The sequence below is a fragment of the Pongo pygmaeus genome, chromosome 10 (assembly GCF_028885625.2).
Source record: "Pongo pygmaeus isolate AG05252 chromosome 10, NHGRI_mPonPyg2-v2.0_pri, whole genome shotgun sequence".
NCBI classification, from domain to species: domain Eukaryota; kingdom Metazoa; phylum Chordata; class Mammalia; order Primates; family Hominidae; genus Pongo; species Pongo pygmaeus.
This window is the reverse complement of record NC_072383.2, coordinates 97,285,045-97,306,573: the sequence shown is the minus strand read 5'-3', so window position 1 is coordinate 97,306,573 and position 21,529 is coordinate 97,285,045. Positions and strand designations below refer to the sequence as shown.

The 21,529-nt window shown below is 39.3% G+C and overlaps 1 protein-coding gene across 12 annotated transcripts in view; it reads left to right on the top strand.

Annotated features, from left to right (window-relative positions):
* ANKS1B (ankyrin repeat and sterile alpha motif domain containing 1B) overlaps positions 1-21,529 on the top strand; it is a 1,280,047-nt gene that overhangs the window by 1,166,487 nt on the left and 92,031 nt on the right. For 9 of the 12 annotated variants that reach the window (XM_054442265.2, XM_054442272.2, XM_054442268.2 and 6 more), the window contains 2 exons: positions 14,743-14,850; positions 17,506-17,685. In XM_054442265.2, coding sequence (XP_054298240.1) covers positions 14,743-14,850; positions 17,506-17,685 — 288 coding nt within the window. The remainder of the gene's footprint in view (positions 1-14,742; positions 14,851-17,505; positions 17,686-21,529) is intronic. The other 3 variants (XM_054442271.1, XM_054442270.2, XM_054442269.2) reach the window with 1 other exon arrangement.

Genomic DNA, 21,529 nt, shown 5'->3' with positions numbered 1-21,529 from the left:
GAGGTTCACTGGATGGAGAAGAAGAAAAGGAGACATTCCAGAAAGAAAGCACAGCTTATGTGAAAGTCAACTGACGTGTTCACATTTGAGCTTAAAACCTGAAGGGAGTGACCTGCTTTATTGCAGAGTATGTGCTGTGGCCCTCAAAGCATCCTCCACCTCCAGAATCATCAGTTGTCTCCATATCTTTACAAAACAGCTTACAAAAGAGGTTTTCGGTTCATCCACTGCACAGGTCAACCTGGTCACTCAACATACCTGTTCCTTTCCTTGCCAGGGTGGGATGACCAGCACCATCAGCAGCTAATGATTCTCCATTTTCCAGCTTTGTGAATCATGGCTGGCCCAGGCCAAGAGAAAGAGGGAGGGAAAATTACAAAGAGTTTGCACCTTCCCCCAAATGGATTCTTTTTTACAATAAAACCTTCATTAACTGGAACTTTTGGATAGCTAACGTTGTCAGGCCTTGCTTTTAGTGCAAGAGGCAATGAAAACTAACTGCTCCTAAGAATTCCTTTATTTAAAAGAGCTAAATCTTACAGGATACTGCTGGAGCCAGTGTGCATTCCTCAGCCACCTTTTGCAGCAGCACTGTGGCCCAGTGACAGATAGTCTACACAGAGCATGACTCAGATGCAATGCAGTATTCCAGATATCCAGGGAAGAATTAAAGACTGTCAATAAACCACCCTTAGGCAGGAAAGAACAAAATATACATATATATATGTGTGTGTGTGTACATATATAGGTATGCGTGTGTGTGTGTGTATATATATATATATATGAAGAATTCTAATAAGACCTCCAACAACAGAAAAAAAGTATCTTTTTAACCATAAGCTAAACTAATTAAATAATTGAATTAATTGAAAATTTTGTACATTCTGTATGCATATCATTGTACTAAGGTTACTTAACACACCACCTCATTATCTAAAGGTAATAGAGGTTTTTGTCATGTTAATATGCAGCATTGAACCACTAAGGCAGCCCTTGAAAGTTACCTTAATTAAAAAAAAAAAAGAAAGTTTTAATTATCTGGGAATCATTACTGACTGACAGAGATTTTTAGATTGCCCTCAAATTTTCCAGTGCCTTTTCCAGGCTGGACTTCCTCTTCTGGCATTAAGGATTTGGAAATAATGGTGAATGAGAGAATAAAAATCAACAGAATCATTTCTGCACTAGGCATATTAATGGATAAACTTGAAAAGACTTAGAATACTGCAGAGTTCGTATTATAATAATAAAGTACTGGTTGTTCATATAAGCACACAGCCTTACATTTAATGAGTCTCTGGGAGAAAAATAAGTAGCCACTTTTGAGCAGAAGGTAGGAGCCAGGCACTGTGCTAGGTACGTCCATTAAAATTGTCTCACTTGAGCCACACAGCAACTCTGGGAGAGAAGTGGCAGCAAGATAGAATGAATTCAAAGTGCACAAATTTTGGAAGTCGGAACTGGATTCAAATCCTGATTTTGTCATCACTTTGACAAGTTCCTTAAATTCCTGAACCTCAGTTAATTCATTTCTAAAGTTAAGGTAATTACCAGCCTTGTTAGGTTGAAATAGCAAGGTAAATGAGATTATTTATTTGGTAAAATTATTCTAAATGGGTTCATTCCCTCCCCATTAGACCCATACTTTTGCATTCTTTCTGCTAAACCCCTTGCTATGTTTAACTAAAAATTCAGCTATTTCTTTGAACTGTGGCACAGCCATATATTTCCCATCTTGAGCTTGAACAATTGATTTCTTTTGGATCCTTAATGTAAGACATTATATTTATCCCTGTTAAATTGCATCTTTTTGGTGTCAGCTTGGCCTTTTCAGCCCGTTGAGAGAATGTTGAATTTTACATTAGCCTATTATTATATTAAATATTTTTCACAGTTTTGTCATTGAAAAATCTGATGTGTTCTTCTTATGTCTATTTTGATGCCGTTAATAAAAATATTGAATAGAGCAGAATCCAGGGGCAGAGCCTGTGGCATTCAATCAGTGGTCCCCCAACAGGTTATGACAGAGCCATTCATCAAGGCTCTTGGCTGTAGATGTACAACCAGCTGTGAATCCACTTAATTTTTCTCTCATAGAGCCCACCATCTTGCAGATAATGAAAGACTTCATCAAGTGCTTTATTGGAATCAAAGACACTATATCTATGACATTCTCCTGGTCTGTCAACCTCATGCTAATAACTGTCAAAAAAAGAAAGTTAATAAAGTTTGGCAAAAACTGATTTTCAATGAGGCCACCAAAGTTTGAAGAGTGGCTGATGATGCAGGGATTGTTGCCAGGGAAAAGGTGCATGGCTGGCTGCTGAGCTCCTTCTGGTTGGGTTCCAGGGGAGGGCTCAGCTCCTCCAGTTCAGAAACTGGGCTTAATCAAAACACTGAATGAAGTTAGAGTTTTATGAAGCTCATTTTATACCAGGCACTGTGCTAAATGCATTGCATATGTCTCATTTAATCCTAACAATTACACTAAGAGGCGAATACTGTTTCTTAGCTCCGTCATTTTACGCAAGTTAGGTGATACTGAGAGAGGTTAAATAATTGACCAAAAGGCATATATAGTAAATGCCAGTACCAACACTCACACTCAGGTCATCCTGACACCAAGCCCTGCTCTTAATCACTATGCCCTCCTGAGCAGGTTCTGTGCCTCGGTGGCATAGAGGCGCAGATTTAATTTAATTAATAAAATTGATTTAATTTTTATTAATAAAAATTAAATTTTTATAAAATTTATAAAATATTAATTTAAAAATTAATTAATAATTAAATAAAATTGATTTAATTTAATTAAGGAGAGAGCAGTGTATCAAGATGTCCATTCTGTTAATACATGATGGGAAGGATTCTCTGACCAAATGCTCCCCTCCCTGATCCCCCGTCTTCAACATTTCCTCTTCTCATATCTGGGTACTCAGAAAACTGATTCAGTGATTACTGCTTCCTGGTACATGTGGTATTGAAGGAAAGGGAATTTTGAGGGATGTTGCATTTAGATCAGCACAAAACCTGATAAAATAACCCCTTGAGTAATCAGGGAGCTTACTTATGTTAAGATTCAGTGTCTCCCCATGCTGCTGCCAAAGCTAGATAGTTTCATTGCTTCAATATGCCCTCTACCCTTGCTTCTCCACCCCACCTTGGCACAGCTTCTTTGTTTAGCTGGGTTTCAGTATCACCGATTAAACTGTAGTCACTCTGCCAGTCTATTTCATTGACACTTCATGGGCTAGAAAGTCATTCTGACTCCATTCGCTTTGTCCTAGTCTGTTTTGTGTTGCTATAACAGAACATCTGAGACTGGGTGATTTATAAAGAAGAAAAGATTTATTTAGTTCATGGTTCTGCAGGCTAGGAAGTTCAAGAAGCATGGTGCCAGCACCTGCTCAGCTTCTGGTGAGAATTTCTGGTGCTGTATCACAACATGGCGAAAGGTTAAAGGGGAAGCTGACGTGTGAGGAGGCAAAACCCACAGGATGTCCTGGCTTCTTAACAACCCACTCTTGCAGGAACTAATTTATCCCTGTGACAGCTAATCCAGTCTTGCCAGAGCAAGAACTCACTCACTCCTGAGAGAATGGCATAAATTATTTCAAGGAGGATTCGCCACCTCATGACCCAGATATCTCCCATTAGGCCCCATCTGCCAACACTGCCACATTGGAGATCCAATTTAAAGCTGAGTTTTTGTCAGAGAAAACTCAAATCATAGCACTGTTGATGTGATTAATTTGGTGCTTAGAATGCAACCTTATTCTCTGGTTCTTGAGTGTCATCTCATGATCACCGCCTGTTACCCATCCAGAGAGAACCCATGTTGGCTCCTAGTTCACTCCACCCTTTTCAAACATCCGTAAGTCATTTGTTATAAGTATTTAGAAAGCATAAACATTTTTACCAAAGTGTTATGACTTGGAGGATTAAGACCCTCAAAAATATACGTACATAGGAAAGTCAGTACTAATTTACTGTATTGTACACTTATAACAAAGAATATGCTACTGATCTATTAGCCTATAGTTAAAGAGTACTAGGCTCCTAGGACAAAGCTACCCTGCAGGTCACATTTTCCTTAAGACATCCTGCAGTGTATATGTTGCTCACCCTTCCATCCAGCTGATAAGTGGTATATTCCAAGACAACAGAGGTCTTCTTCTCGAGCAGCGTGGATTACAGCCTTCAGGAATGGCCTTATTTATACGATACTGCATACTGAATGCATTCTCCCAGCATTATTCTTTTTTCAAAAACAACTTCATTGCAATTTAATTACACATCATGAAAATCGCCCATTTTATGTATACAGTTGGGTAAATTTCAGTAAACCTATACAGCTATCCAACCATCAACACAATCCCATTTTAGAACATTTCCATAACCCTAAAAAGTTCCTTTATGCTCATTGCAGTCAATCCCTGCTCCTATTTCTACTCCAGATACCCACTGATATGTTTTCTGTACATATAGTTTTATGCTGTCTAGAAACTCATGTAAATGGAATCCTACAACATTCTATCATCTTGTGTGTGCAGCTTCTTTCACTTAGCATAATGTTTTTGAGGTCTGTTGATGCTATAGCCTGTATCATGTAGCCCATTCCTTTGTATCATTAGGCAGTATTTTGTTGCATGAATATACCGTATTTTACTTATCCATTCACCAGTTGATCAGACATTTGGATTGTTTCTAATTTTTAGCTATTATGAATAATGTTGCTTAAACATTCATGTACAAATCTTTATGTGGGCATATGTATTCATTTTTAGCTAGGAGTTGCTAGCTAGAGTCAACTTGCTGGGTTATATATTAGAAAACTGGGTCAAAATTTGAGAAACTGGCAGTTTCCTCAAAAGTGACTGTGCCATTTACAATCCTACTAGCAAGATGAGAGTTTCAGTTCCTCCACGTCCTTATCATCCTAGGTAGGGTCATTCTTTTCTAACGTTAGCCATTCTTATGGGTTTAGAGTAATTCCTAGCTCTACTCTGTGATGTGACTCTCCAGAAGATAAGGAAGGGGATAGTGGTGGGGGTGGGGACAAAGGGAGAAAAGGGATGATAAGAAATCTCTCTCACTGTTGTTACCCTTTTTTTTTTTTTCCTCTTTTTGAACTCGTCCTTGGGACTCAACCTCTGCTTTCCTTATAATACTTTCTTTTAACCTTAACATCCTTTTTGCCTCCATATGTAGCTGAAATATGGTAAATGTCCAATTCTAAAATGCAGTAGTAGCTGGCTAGGCTAAGTAAAATCTGTGGATGCACTTTTAAAACTTTACTTTAGCTAGTTTTAGGTAGATTTTTTACCTCCTCCCACATAAAGCCCTTTTATCAGAGCTGCTGACAGAAACAGAATTGGCTGGATTGAATTCACTGCCGCTTTCACTATTCTGTCTGCTGATGGAGGGTGTTATATGCCATTAAAGTAGCTAAACCTCAAGAAGAGGGGCAGAGCAGCAACAGAGCAGAAAAGACCATTTATAATCCAAAAATGGAGTAACCAGGCCCTCACTTACCTAGGATTGTCTCTTGAGACTCAATTTGTCTTAGAGCTTCTTTTACAAATATGGGTATATTCATGTATGTTGCATGTTTCTGTTTATTTTATATGGATATATGTTAATGAATTTCGGTAACCATAATTTCATTTACAATACTGAGCGCATCAGTCACACAATATAATTGATCATAAATTTTATGATCTCAAAAATTGAAAGGAAATAAAGTTGGAAAATACCCTCCTTAGCAGTAAATATCCTGCATGGTTAGCAAAATATAGCAGAACAGCAGTCTTTCTACTTCTTAAGATGCAGAGCATTTTTATGTATTCATAGTACTGCAGGGAGATTTGCACTTTTCAGATGCTATTAGCACATCTTCACATCTCCAAGAATAACTTCAGATCTGGGATATTGCACATACTTCCCATTTTCTTTTGTAACAAATTTTTCCTTCAATAACCCCAATGATTGGGTTATTGAGCAATGTAAACCAAATTTCTCCTATAAAAACTTAACTGGCAGCAAGCTTTACTTAAAGGTAACTTTCAGGGAAATTAGTTGGGAACTGATTTATTGTTTTGTTTTGTGTGTGTTTTTAATCTTCTGAAGCAATGTTTACGTGAAAATCAGAAAATTAGTACCTTCATCAAGAGGTAATTCAGAGAGCTTTACAAATAAACCTAAGATTCTCATTGATTAGAAAAGAAGGCTTTGTACCTCCAGAGCCCTTAAATGTTCAGAGGCAATTATACCATTAAGGTCTCTCTTTCCATGCAAAGATGATCTCATTTCCTCATAATTAGTATTTCCTATTTAATGAGACAGACTATATTCAGAAAACACACATTCCTTCTCCCTCACTCTTTCTCACTGTCATTTGCTCTCTCTGGAGCTGTGTAACTTGGAACCTCTTTTTGTTTCCATAGGTTAGTACAGTTGTATTTCGGTGGCATCTGTCAAACAGTTATTTGCTGATTATTTAGTAGCAGTTGGTTTGGGAAGTAATAGCAGAAGGAAAAGGGAATTTGGAAACTTGTAGTCAGAGGGATTTTTTCTAGATGAAGTGGCAGAGGTAAAGGGAAAGAGTTACAGATGGTGGGATGTAAGGAAGTTTTGCATCACCCATGGCAAGACTGTGTGTAGGAATTAAGGTGCCAAAGCTCAGAAAGAATAGAAGACTCTTGAGAGTAGAAACGGAATGAAATAAGATATAGGTGTTATTTTCCTTCCCTCTTTTTCTTTTAGAGACATCTCCCCTGCTTCATTTCTTGTCCACCTTGACAGGGGTTTGAGTTGAGATCTTAGAGATCACCTTTGAGTTGTATTCGTGAGCTAGATGCATTGAGGGACCCTGAGATGCAGTGACACTATGTCTGACTTTCCAGCGCCTAGAGTCTAGTTGATCAGGTAAGACACATACACAAAAAAAGAGAGCTAGCTGTACCCACCAGGGTGTTTCACGTGTCAATAGCACAGGGCAGCCCACAGATACTAAAGAAATTCAAAGAGAGAAAGGTCGATGTAATCTAAGGTGAGCAAGCAAGGCTTTAGGTGGATCTCAATTTCATCCTTGTGAGATTCTAATGAAAATCCAGGCAGAGACACTCTGGAATATGCACAAGTGTGTATACGTGGAGCAAAGAAATAACAGGAGAGAAGATTGGAGAAGTGGAAGGCATGATTCTGGATCTGAAATCTACCCAGAGATATCCATAATGGCACATTTAAATATCAAAGGTAATATCTAAATATTGTTGATAGGGTAAGAAAGTTTTAAGTTTCTGTTATACTTAAAAGAGAAATAATACCTTAGTTAGTACCTTAGTTCTGTGCTTTATAATTTCCAGATAAGCTTCCTAGTCATTCTCATTCATTCCACAGAAACCCCTTTTAGGCTGGGAAGGCTGTGTAGACGTATATATTTAGATGGATGGATGGATGATAGGTAGAAAGATAGATACATACATACATAGATAGATGCCTACATACATACACACAAATATACACACACATATGTTCACATGGTTTTAATATTTTTTTACTGCCTGGATTGAGAGCCCTGGAGGACTCGATATTTTTCCTTCTTTGTGGCTCACAGATTGCATAACATGGTGGTTATATGTGAAAGGCATCCAAGAAATATTTGTTGAATAAGACTGTTATTGTCCCCTTTATGTTACAACTCAAAGACATTAAAGATTATTTAGCTAAGAGAAGAGTAAGAGAAGAACAAAATGTCATGACTTTCTGCTCCTAAGGTCTTTCTGTTCACCATCCCATGCCGGACATGGATTATTGCAGTCCAAGGAATAAGAGAGAAAAATGTCATGGTCAAAATTGTATGTAAATTCAAGTGAGGATTTCTAAGATTGCAGGAATTTGAAATGGAATTATACACAGGCATTTTTGCCTTGATGCTTTCGAGTGGAAAGTGTTTAGAAATTGTTATCAGGCAGGGGGGAAAACTTTGACAATTATTTGCAATTTTAGTTCTGCAGATGAGAACAAAGCAGATCAATTTCCGCCGCAACTTCCATTCTTGGCATTTAGGAACACCAGAACTGCTCAGAACACTTGCAGTTTTATTAGAAGAGGCTACTCTGAAGCCAGGTGAGCTCTATAGACTTGCATAGGAGCTGTTCTCTTTAGTTGGCAAGTATCTAGAAAGGAAAGGGGAAATAATCTACCCCCTAAAATGGAAGGGAGTTCCAAACGCAGGGTGAACTCCCTCCCTCAATAAAAATCTAGAAATAAAAAGGATGCAGTCGCCTGGTGGTGAGAACTAGAATCGCTTGTGTGCCCAGAATCGCTGCATGTGTACTCTCTGAAGAATCCCAGCTACATGTGCTGTTTCACATCTGTCAGCTAAATCTGAACTCCAAAAACATAACAAATGCAAAATATGGCACTGAGGAACATTATGTGGGTTTGTGATTTTCCAGGAGGAGTTGATCCAGCCAGCGATAAACGGATTGAGATTTCATGCAGAACATGGAGACAGACTGTTGCTACATGACTTTTCTGCATGACTCGTGTGATTCTTGCAGTCTTCTTTGGTATTTTCTGTGCTGTGTCTATGTAAACATGGCATTGAGAATGGAAATTATAGGATGATAGAATTATTTAAGCATGTGGAATGTTTGCTATCCAGAAAGAAGCACAAACCAAAATTTTCAATGATAGGGGAAATGTTTAATGAATTATGACATACTTCTCTGAAACAATAATGTGGTGATATGGAGTTAGTTAAAATGTCTACTGAGAGTTGTATATGTAGAAAAGTTCTTTAGCTTTAAAGAACTGAAAAAAAGGCGAAAATGGTACTTGTGATATGAGCACCACAAAACATAATCATGGGGGAAAAAAATGAAAGGAAATATATCTATTTAGATATAGTTTGTGGATTACTGGTTCTCTTACTTGTTTTTCTGTATTTTATAAAGTGTCTAAAATGGGAAAGCAGTATAGCTATTATAATCAAAATGTTATTTACTTTTTTAAAAGCAGATAAAGAAAAATGCTTCATTTACATCATGTTTAAATTAAACATGTTAAATTTAATGTGATATAAAATTAAATTAAACATGTTTAATTTTATATCACATTAAATTTTAAAAGAAAAAAAGTTTAAGTACATTGACTTTCAGCTTTGCTATGACATGTATTCTGAAGTGAGCTATTCCGTATGAGGGTATATCATGATACTGTCTGGCAGAATTCCCACAGCCAAACCCAGAAACATAAACAGCAGTGAAGTGATATTATAGGATTGTCATCCAGCACGATTATTCTCCTGTTGCTGAGATTTCACAGTGGGGTTTCTGGAATTACCCTGTTTAAGTGATACTGGAGAAAATTCCAGGAGGCGGCTACTGCTGTGATGAATGGATACCCACCTGTGGCTGACTCCTGTGGTTTCAACAATACTCCTTGCCTTTGACCCACATTCCTCTTAACAATAGTTGTAATAAAAACCATTGAGAACACATGCCATAACTTTTATTTCCTTTTCTTTTTCTTTTTCTTTTTTTTTCTGAGACAGAGTCTTGCTCCGTCACCCGGGCTGGAGTGCAGTGGCGTAATCTCGGCTCACTGCAACTTCCACCTCCCGGGTTCAAGTGATTCTCCTGCCTCGGCCTCCCGAGTAGCTGGGACTACAGGCGTGCGCCACCATGCCTGGCTAATTTTTTTTTTTTGTATTTTTAATAGAGACGGGGTTTCACCATGTTAGCCAGGATGGTCTCGATCTCCTGACCTCGTGATCCACCCATCTCAGCCTCCCAAAGTGCTGGGATTACAGGCATGAGCCACCGCGCCTGGCCAACTTTTATTTCTTATCTATTGGAACTCAGCAGTTGGAGCCACATTCTTATGCTTATGTGTATAATAATTTTTCTTAGTTAATGGTGTGATAACGTAGTTATTTGTGCCTGATCTCTCCAATGTTGTAAGCTCTGTTCATAGACTTTCACCTTTGAATCCTCCAAATAATTGGTAGCAGAAATTCAATATTTTTTTGAGCTGAATTGAATTGCTTCAACATCTTAGAATAACTGAATCTCCAATATGTTACCATTATTTTATCTTTTACTCCCATTATGTTCTTGTCTGAACAGTTAACTTTAACCCAAGCAGTAATGAAAACACAGAATTCTTCTCTACTGCAGTAACCATTGCTCTGGTGTTTTTGAAAACTAAAGTTTTCATACTGGTTATCACCCATGATGTCTGGGGTTGTAGGATTCCACTACTCAGGAACCCCATCTGCTTGCAAAGACAGTCTGCTATAAAGCCATTCTCACTCAAGGCAAACCCAACCACCTTCAGACTTGACTTTTCCATAATGACCATCTTTCTTTGGAATATTTTCTCTGTTATTGTTTTGCCAGTTGGATTTCTTACTGTCAACTTGGGCATTTTGAAGCCCACTGTCACCCTCTCTACCACTCCACAGTGAGCCAGCTCGGGTTGAATCTTGGGTGATGAGGGTTTCTTGTCCTTGGTCTATATATGTATTTCACAGGGAATACTGTGAGGTACCTGCCCTTGTAGCCTGTAGCTTTAACAATGCTATAAGCCTTACTAAAAAGTGAATTATTTTAATGTTTTCAGATGCTCAAAACCCTATATAAATGCTTTAAACATGATAACTCAAAGTAAGAAGCAACGTCTTAAGAAGCCTCATGATGACATAACCAATAGTGTAGCTAAAGGTCAAAAGGTATAGAGGTTAACAGCAAGAAGAAGAGCAAGGAAAGCAGTGAAGGGCAGGTTAAGAATCAGGTGCACATCCTAGCCATGTGCCTCTTAGCAGTGTGACCTTGGGCAAGTTACTTAGCATTTCATAATCTCAGATTTTGCATCTCTAAAATGAGAATGGTTTTATTGTATGCTATTGTAAGGATTGCAGGAGATATTTATATCCGTGTATAACCACTTGGTAGTTTCTAGCACAACTAGAACATAGAACTAGAATATAGAAAATGTTCAATAAATGGAAGTAACTGTCAGTATCTTCAGTGATGGGGGCTCATTTCTGATAAAAAGGAGGGTTATCCAGGTGATCTTGATAGTACTAACCATCCTGTGTTAATTTGTTTCCTATCTGTGTATCATCTGTCATCTATCCATCAATCCATTCATTCAGCCATCCACCTTCATCTGGGTAGCTCTATGGAGGAGACAGCCATGAAGCTTCAGTGCAGAGGAGTGCCTCAGCTTACCTCCTATTGAAGATTAAGCGATGTGGATGGCAGAAGAGCATATTCTTTTAAATTGGGTCTGGCCTTAGACTAATAGCTAGAAATCAGCCATGTTCCTACTAGGATAAGTTACTTCATTGAGGGCTTTCCCAAGGTTAGCCACATCTCTTCATCCAAAGCTTCAGTGTATTTGTTTAACATGATTGACTTTATGACAATGACCAAGTCCTTGTTCTTCTGGGCCAGGATTCCTGTGCACCCTCAGAACCCATTCACTGGAATAAGCACACTGTGAAAGTTGCTTCTTCTATGTGTCAGGCACTATGCTGGTTATTCTCACAGCTCACTCTTCATCTTGCCAACCACATTTGAAATTGTCATTAACTTCTTCACTTTAAATGTGAGAAAACCAGAGATCAGAGGAGTCAGATAACCTGCCCAAAATTGAGTTGTGGGAGAGTAAACCAAAAGCAATAGTAGAGATGACATCAGCTGAATTGTACCACAGTTATTTGTTATTTAGTGTCAGTTTTGTAAATAATAATAATAATAATAATAATTAAGTGAATGTCTTTATTATAAAAACATTTCTAGCAGGACTCGGGGAGGGGGCAAGGTAGTACCATCAGCATGAGGTCCAGCTACCTGCTGGGAGAAAGGTGGTGAAGATTTTATGGGAGGAATTTATATCCAATAGAAGCCTTTGGCAAAGTAACTGAGGATGAGAATAAAAGAGAGTAGAAAATATACTGTGTTTAGACTTGCAAAATACCTTTGAAAAGGTTATCATATTTTTTCTGAGATGGAGGAATTATTTGATCTTGATGTTTAAAAACAGAAACAATACAAGAATATAAGGGCATTTCTATGGATCGTATAAACAATGCTGCCTGCAAGTAATCAGCAGTAGGGCCACACTTAGTTAGCATATTTATAAATCGTCTGAAAGGAATACATAGTGAAATTTCCAGATTTGCAAAAACCACTAAGCTCTTCCAGGTAGTGAAATGCCAGACTGGTTAATATAAATGCAGAAAGCTAACATAGGGCTGTGTGAGTGGGCAGAAGGATGGCAGATGGGCTTCTGCCTGGACAACTGTAAGATAAGGAATTTAGGGAAAAATAACTCAAATCATCCCTCCTAGATTAAAGGGCTTTGAACTATTAGCTATAACAAAATTAAGGGATTTTATAGTCAGTGTATACTTTTGTCTCTAGTTATTCCTACTGCAGCTAAAAGGCTAGCTAGAAATCACGTGTGCTTAGGAAGGACATTTTAAAAGGGTATTAAAAGCAGAAAACAGTATCCTGCATAAATGTAAAGCCATGGTTCACTTATACCTGGAATATTATGAGCCATTTTTTCAGCAAACCTTAAGCAGCTATAATAGGGTAGGAGAAAGTCCTGAGGATGTCAACTGAAATGATTTATGGAAAAGAGGAGCTGCTTTATGAAAACAAACTTGCAAAGATTAGGATTCATCAGCCTGGGGAGATGAAGGTTTTATAAAATCATAGGGATATGGTGCATGGGGACATTCACCTTGGCTAACATTTACCGTCCTCATCATCAACAGGCATGGGTCAGAGGGTGGCTGTCAAAGGAATAGGGCGTAGTGTGAGTTTAAAATCTACATCAGTTTAGGCCAAAAGGCCCGTGAGTTAACCAACAAATAGGCAAATAAAAAGTCAAGGTAGATGAAATACTACACAGACATAAAAAAGAACGAAATCATGTCCTTTGCAGCAGCATGGATGCAGCTGAAGGCCATTACCCTTAAGTTAATTAACACAGAAACAGAAAACCAAATATTGCATGTTCTCATTTATAAGTGGGAGCTAAACGTTGAGTACTCATGGACATAAAGATGGCAACAGTGGACACTGGGGACGACAAAGGAGGGGAGGGAGGAAGGGGACAAGGGCTGAAAAACTACCTATTGGGTACTATGCATACTACCTGGTGACGGGATAATTCATACCCCAGACCTCAGCATCACTGAGTGTATTCATGTAACAAACCTGCACGTATACCACCTACATCTAAATTAAAAGCTGAAATTAAAGAAAAAATTCAAGGTAGCATGGGATGCCTGCCAAAGAAATGCTCTCCCCACCTTCTATCTTAAAACTTGAAAAGAGAAGAGAAGAATTTACACATGGGGTAACGACTTTGGAAACTAGTTACCCGACAAGATTATTATATCTTGGGACTACACATAGGTAGGGAAGAGGTAAACGCATTTTTATGAATGGATGAATATACAGTATATTTTTAAGAAGCTGGTAACATTTGGAGAAATGCCCAAATTTTGTGATGTATACTTTGGAGTAAAATATGTTTTGGAATCAGGCAAATCTGATTCAAATCCCAGAGCCACCACATGCTGGCTCTTGGGTAGGTGACTTAACCACTCGGAACCACAGTTTCGTCATCTGTCAAGTGAGAACTCCTTCCAGATAGAGAAGTTGGGAAGATTGAAAGGGATGTGGCCCTGGTAAAGCACCAGGAATGCGGCTGAGGATTGAGGCGCTGCAATTCTCAGTTCCCTTTGAGAGCTCTTCTACCATGTGCCCTTTGCAGCATGGTCAGATTCAAAATACCATCCTGGGGAGGCTCTGAGTCTACCCCAATAGGCAGTCCTTCATTCTAACTGTATCCTTATGCAAGTTCACTCTAATTTTGCAACTGTTATCTCTATTACCATTCATTCTTTCATATTCATTAATCCCTTATTTTTTTTTTAGTCATCCTTTTATGCTTTTGGGAAATAATAGTGATCTACATATGCCAGTGCCCTGCTCTCAGGGAGCTTACCTGGAGAGGGTGGAACAAAACACAAACACTGAGCCTGTAAGGAAAGTGCTTTTAGAGTGTGATAAAATGAGGATCATCGTGGAGAGCATGTCAGGGGTTGAGGGCATGGCTTCTTCAATAAGGAGATGGGGGAAGACCTTTCTGAGGAGACATCACCAGAACAGTGTCCAGAACCATGAGAAGTCACTGGTTATTTGAAAATCTCAGAAGGGAGAGGGGGCATTCCAGGCAGGTGGTTGAGCAGGAGTACAGGCCCCCAAGGTGAGAATGAACATGGAGCTTCTAATACCTAGAGGAGGCTGGCATGACTGCATATCCTGGATGGAGGGAAAGAGACAGAGGGCAGTCTGTCCCCATTACCCTGAAGCCAAGTCCGGACTCAGATTTTATCCTGTGAGGTTTCGGCTGCTTATAAGAAGAGCTGGCTTCTCTTGAGGATGCTGCATTGGGAATGAGACTCTCAGGCAGCATGAGTGGAAGGAGAACCGTCCTCCCTTCTCTTTCTGCCCCTACTGCTTAGCCACTCCAGGCTTTCCAGATGCTACTGCAATCTTTCTGGACTTCAGTGGTCACACTGATGTCACACCACATCTCATGGTGCAGGGGTAACTTTGCACAAATCTCTTTTCACCCCAAATGTTTTAGGACATATAAAAATTATTTGTTCTCCAGTGAAATATTTAACCCAAATATATGTTGTTTCAGGTTTTAAAAATCAATTTGATTGGCCACAGGAAACGTATTTTGGCATCTCTGGGAGACAGGCTGCACGACGATCCCCCACAGAAGCCCCCTCGGTCCATCACCCTCAGGGTAAGTGCCAAGCACATTCATTTGGTTCTCCGCCCTTATCTTAAGAACTATTTGTTTGAGACCAGCCTGGCCAACATGGTGAGACCCTGCCGCTACTAAAAACAGAAAAAATTTAGCCAGGTGTGGTTGTGCCCGTCTGTAGTCCCGGCTACTCTGGAGGCTGAGACATGAAAATCGTTTGAACCCAGAAGGCGGAGCATTGCAGTGAGCAGAGATCGCACCACTGCACTCCAGCCTGGGCAACAGAGTAAGAAAATAAAAAAATTATTTTGTGTAGTTTTATAGGTTTTATAAACATGCGCTTTATACAACTGAAGCAATAGATCAGGAAGTGCTGGCTCTTTTCTGTGTAGTTTACCATATCTGTGTAAAAAACAATCTCTCTTTTGATTGTTTGACACAATCAAAACAACAAGATTTGTTTTTCTAGATTGGTTAAATATATATTTTTGAGATTTAGATATCCATCTGTAATGGAATTCAGCCTGACAAACCACCACCTTTAAAGAACCACTCTCTCACCTCCCATCCCACACCCTATCTACGCCAAGAGAGCGGAAATGAGTTTTCTGTCAGACTCCTCAAACCCACAGAAAGAAAATCGATCAAGGACCACAGTTAAGTAAAGATCAATTTAAAATTAACCTTAGGGTCTTCTGTTTTTCAAGAAGTAAAATTTGTCCAGCTTTACTCACTTCAAAAATTCAGAATAGAGAATCTAAAACCTTACTTAATAAATTGTATTTCTTTTATTCAACTACACTTTAGAATTATGAGGCAGGGGCCGGGCACAGTGGCTCATGCCTGTAATCCCAGCACTTTGGAAGGCAGAGGTGGGTGGATCACGAGGTCAGGAGACCTAGACCATCCTGGCTAACACAGTGAAACCCAGACTCTACTAAAAATACAAAAAATTAGCCGGGCATGGTGGTGGGCGCCTATAATCCCAGCTACTCAGGAGGCTGAGGCAGGAGCTTGAACCCGGGAGGCAGAGGTTGCAGTGGGCCGAGATTGCACCACTGCACTCCAGCCTGGGTGACAGAGCAAAACTCCATCTCAAAAAATATATATATATGAGGTAGGAAACTAGAGAGAACCTGTATAAGGGAGAGAGAAATAAAGAGGAAGTGAAGGAAGGGAGGGAGGAAAGCGCAGAGAGGAAGTGAGAGAGATGATTTCCAGGCAAAATGGCAGTGGCAAGAAGTGGCCAGCAGTCACTGGTGTTCATGAGTCCTACAAGAACTTTTCTAAAATTCATCAAAAAGCTGAGATCTCCCTGAAAGCTGTGGGGTGCCCACTCTGCTCTCTTTATTTTGTCCTGCACTTGCTTGCTTCTGATCTCCTTTCTGAAGAGATGAACACAACAAGCACAGCACCCGGACGTGACCGTCGTGGTGAAATGCAGTGGCTGCCTCTTATCAATAAACTTCAGCAAACAGCATAGCCACTGTCAGGATAACAGGGTGGGGCAGGAAAGGAGCTGTTAGGATTTGGAGTTGATTCAGCTTTGGAGAGGAAAATGTGCAAGGATTTCAGGGGATGCAAGAGAATTGGCTCCAGGAGGACAAGCTTAGCCTCCTGAGAGACTGGAATGGGATGGGTAGGGACTACATGAATACTGGTTTAATTAGTTACTGGGGGCATTAGGGTACACTGGGATATTTGGAGGCTACTTGAGAGTTTTGGGAGTCATAAAAGTACGAATAGAAATTTCACCCCTTAGAAAGAGGAGCCTCAAATAAATTAGAAAAAAAATGATTTTTGTTTTGCCTTCATTTTGCTACATGGAAGGAGAGAAAGATATAAGCACCATCAGTGTAGTTACCCTAAAGTGACTCGTTAGAGGAGTAATTTCCTGCTACTTACCCTGCTCTTTTTCCTTCCCCTTCTGAACCTCTCATTCTGGCTCTCTGGAAGAGATTTAGGGGAACAAAAAAGATCAAAGACAGAGATTTCCAAGAAAAAGTGTAGGACCTAAATCTATCATAGAAGGTCCAGAATATCTGGAGGAGAAGGGATCTGGAGAAACACCATGATCCCAATCCTCATTCTACTTGCAAACAGTAGAGCTGAGCTGTCTATGCCCCCTATCTTCCTCCTGACCCGTTTCCCTTGGATGGAGTTGTCTTTGCCTGGGAAAAGCATCCTCTGTCGTAGCATGCACTGCTCTGCAGTCTGTGCGTGTGACATGCTGTGTTGCCGTACTGTGTCCTCTTCCCAACCCTGTTGTCAGACCATTCTTTGATGAAGGATCAAGACCCATTGGGTCTCATTTTAGCTTTCTCATCGTGGCATCTACCATGGTGAGGACGCTCTGCCCACATGAGGGCCCAGTTCCTCCCCTGTAAACACATGCAGTAGTGTCAGAGGTGCCCGACATAGGTGTGCCTCCCTCCTGAGACCATCCATGGTGCTGCTTTAGGAAAACAGAACCTGACTCTTGATATTTCAGACCTTTGACCTGAAATACTTAGGGGAAAAACGTATTGACTAGATCATGCCATTAATAAAGTGGTGGAATGTCATTCATTCCTTGGCTGTTGCTTCAAAAGCGACTCCCCACCCCCACAGTTTGTCTTGTCAGTATTTCACAATTTTGAAACCAAAGGTTAGCCACAGAACATGGTATTTATTTCATGATGTATTTCCATTCAGGAACCCAGTGGTAATCACACTCCTCCTCAGTTGTCTCCATCACTTAGCCAAAGCACTTACACCACTGGTGGCTCCCTAGACGTTCCTCACATTATCATGCAGGGCGATGCAAGGAGGAGAAGAAATGAAAACTACTTTGATGATATTCCCCGATCAAAACTGGAGAGGCAGATGGCTCAGGTAAGGTATTATAAGCCTTTGTGGTCTTTTTCAACCATATCAGGTAATGCCTTTTAATAGTGAACAGTAGCTTCCTATGGATGCTTATTGTCCGTGCCTAACTAGAATTTATACCATTTTATGCCCCGCCTTTCATTCCTTGCTCATCTGAACTAGACCGAGACAGAAATGTCTGGGAATGGAATGTGTACACGTGTCCTTGTTATGCATTCCTGCTGAAGAAATTATGTCTGATCTCATTGCACCCAGAAAGTCTTTGCCCTAAAGGGAATAATATTGTGTCAAAGTCAAATCATAGTGAAAATGAGTAATAAAAGTCTAGATTACAAAACGTAAATTGGTTGGATAATGGGGCAGAATTTTGGGGGGAAGGATTAACCCTGTGTGATGTGGTTAATTTCCTCCCAAGTCTGTACATTCATACAGAAATGCTCTACTGGGACTAGTTGTGTTGTCTTATATTGTCACCTTGAATAGTTGAAAATGATGATGCTTTCTAGCACAAATAATTGAAAAGGGAGATCTGTCACATTCAGACCTTTCCACGTTTTTGGTAGGGATGTTCATGTCTAGCCTGTCCTCGGATTGCTGCTTAGAAACTTGAGTCAGCCTTAACCGAACAGTGGCGCTGTTCTTAATGCACATTCAGATGGGCGGGTAGCTCCGCATTTCACCCTGAGATGCAAAAATATGGATTTGTTGTCAATTATCGGCAGAATCAACTCTTTTCATCCTCATTCTAGGTTCAGACTGATGTGCAGGAGTCTTCTCTCTGCCTCCCACACCTAAGATGGGAATCTCGAGGTGCAAATTTGACTGTAATTGCTTTGCCTTGGTTGTTAAATATTTTTCTCAGCTGTTTAGTGAGATTTTATTTTTAAAGCCTCTGGTAAACATTGTATGCTGCAGCTCACGAGAGACAAATGTGATGAGAATGTTCTGGAAACCATGGCTATTCTGCCTGCAGATGCCTTGGGGAGAGAAGGCCTGGGATACTGTGTCTTCTTTCAGCTCCTTTAATTTTGAATTGTTCTCTGGGTTCTTTGTGCAGGAAATGGCAATGTTGGGATTATGGAGACTCTTATTGAAAGAGGATGGAAAATATAGGAGAAATAAGATAAGAGTAATTTTCTCTTTCTCTATTGCTAGGTATTGTCTTTTAATTTTTATTACTGTTTTCACTGGTGCTCTTTTAAATAGGGCATCTGAAAGCTTTTTCCCCCCAAACTTTTCATTTGTTGCCTGTTTCTTGTTATATTTTCAAATCACATATGTGGTTAAATTTCTTTAATGACAGCATTTCAGAGATGTGGTTTGTTTTAACTTTGAGTCGTGTTGTCTTTATGTATTAATATGAACTGGGTCTTTTCTGAGCCCAGTTCTTCCCTGGGTAAGGGAGGATAGTTCTTTAATGAGCATTAGCTATTATTGACTGTGTCAACCTCAGTATAGCAGAATTACTTCTCTCAGCGGCTCACATAATTTATGAAATTTCTCCATATACTGCAGGGTTTTTTTTTAAAAAACAACTTACCCTTCTACCTATGTCTAAACACTCAGAGGTGGCCTAGCAAGACTGCACCTTACATGCTGCCTGAGGTTCGAAAGCAGGGGCAGTAATACCAAATAGCACAAATCTTTTAATGGGTCACTCCAATCAGAAGTTCATCCCTTATGAGAAATTGTCTTGCCTTGAGAAAATGGAATGGGCTTTTATCTGGCCAGGTGAGAAAAGCCTAAAAGCAGAAAGCAGAGTGAGATAAGCAGGCTGATGGGACGTGGTGAACTAGAGCACCTGTGCACGCATGCATTCCCCTCACGTGGAGTACTAACGATGATCGAGTGACTGCTAGAAACAGAGGCTCCATCAGCCATCGGGAGCTTATTAGAAGCTTTCTAAAAGCCTGCTGTTCAATACAGCACTTCTGCTGCAGAGAAAATAGGAGATGACACCACAGGAATCTGATCAATGAGAAAAAGGGATTCTGGAACCGCAGCTCCTTGGGTGGTGTTAATTGCAGTTTTGAGCATGATCACTAGTATGGAAGGCCAAAACCCATGGAGCAATGAATGCATACCTCTTAAAAATAGTGCTTTAACCTGTCAAGATATGAAATACTCTGTCATTTTCTTGTTGAATAATTCAATTTATGTGACTTTTCACCACTCAACTACTCAATTGATGTTTGTTTTTTTCTTATTCTACCTTATTTTTGGTCATTTGCTGTAATACTTTTTGAAATTTATATACTTTTTTAAAAACCTGTCATATCTCTCTAGACCATACTTTTTCCCCTGAAGTTATGTGTTTAGACAATCGAGTTGGGTCTTCCTAAAGACTTGAATTAGCAATTAAAATTTTTGCAAGCAAGGAGCCAGTTATACCTCCTTCCAACCTGGAGCTCCATTCCTCCAGTTCTTTCCCAAGGGGTTTCTCCCAAGAAGCTTACTGTAGCTTGGTTAATGCTTGCCTAACCAGTCCATTTCCCACTAAAATGCGAAAGTCCACCTTTAGGCTTTCTTTCTTACCTACTAAAAGAAATGAGAATGCAGTTGAGAGAAAATCACCTGGACAGATTTATGTTCTTAGAAACCCCTCTACTTCAAGTTTAGCTGACCTAACATTAGAGTGATTTGGAATTCTAGCACTAGTTCAGAAACCTTAAGTTCTTGGTGGCTGCAATAATTCATAGGAGTTTTGCCTTCTTGAGGTCTGCTTACCAGATGTTTGGAGGTGCTTTGCTTAACTTGGAAAACCAGTCCTTAAAGTTACATTGAGATAAATGTAATGTCCATTTTACCTGTTAAATTTGTTGGCAGATATTTAAAATAAAACACTAGAATGGTGCTTAATTGATTGTTTTCAATTTGAAACAATATTTAAAATACCTGTCTTGGGATACAGGGGATTTGCAAATATTGTGAGTATTGTTTGCTATTATTCCGATATAAGCAATACTCTGGCATCAAATTATTTTAAATGAATATGCAAGAAACAAAATTTGAGTTCAGCATGAACTGAATATAATGATATAAATACATCTGAACGATGGGTTTCCTATCATGTTGAAAACATAGCTTCTCCAGCCTGTAATTCTAAACTGGACTCATTAGCCCAAAAGTTCTGAAACACTCCCCAATTTCCATACCCCTAATGTTGCATTCACATTTGTATAATTATACCTTAATGTGCATAGTGATTTTAAATTCTCAAAGTACTTTGACATCTGTTATCTCATTTTAGCACAAACAAGGTGTCCTACACACTATTAATGTGCGTACGGCACATGGCAGATCGGCTTTTAATTCTGAGTTATGTGGAAATGAGATAGTAAATGGAAAATATATCAGAAGGAGGAAAATATTTTCAGTATTTAGGACCTAATTGCAGTCTTCAGAAGTTTTCTTGAATGATATTTAGAAGTCTAAGTACCCTTAAAATGAACAATAAGAGAGTGATGGAATGAATAAGGTTAAGACCACATTCTTCAAACTCATACAAAAAAAAAAAAAGTTTCCAAATGCTGCAAGTTAAGCCATTTATAGAAGGCTTCCATTTACAGGAATACATGTGAGAAAATGAAATAGTACTTGTATTTTCAGAAAACAAAGGCTTCTCAACAGTAAAAGAAATGCATATCTTTGCATAAACTTTAGCTTAAATATTAGGCAGAATAGTGTGTAATATAAAGTCTTTATGTTTTGAATGCTCTTGTCTAAGATTAAAAAAAAACAGTATTACTTGGGGCACTAAAAACACTTTTTCTAAATTATTAGAAAATTAATTCAGTTGCAAGCGTAATATTTCTCAATCTAAATAGTATTAATAAGTACAACTAGATCA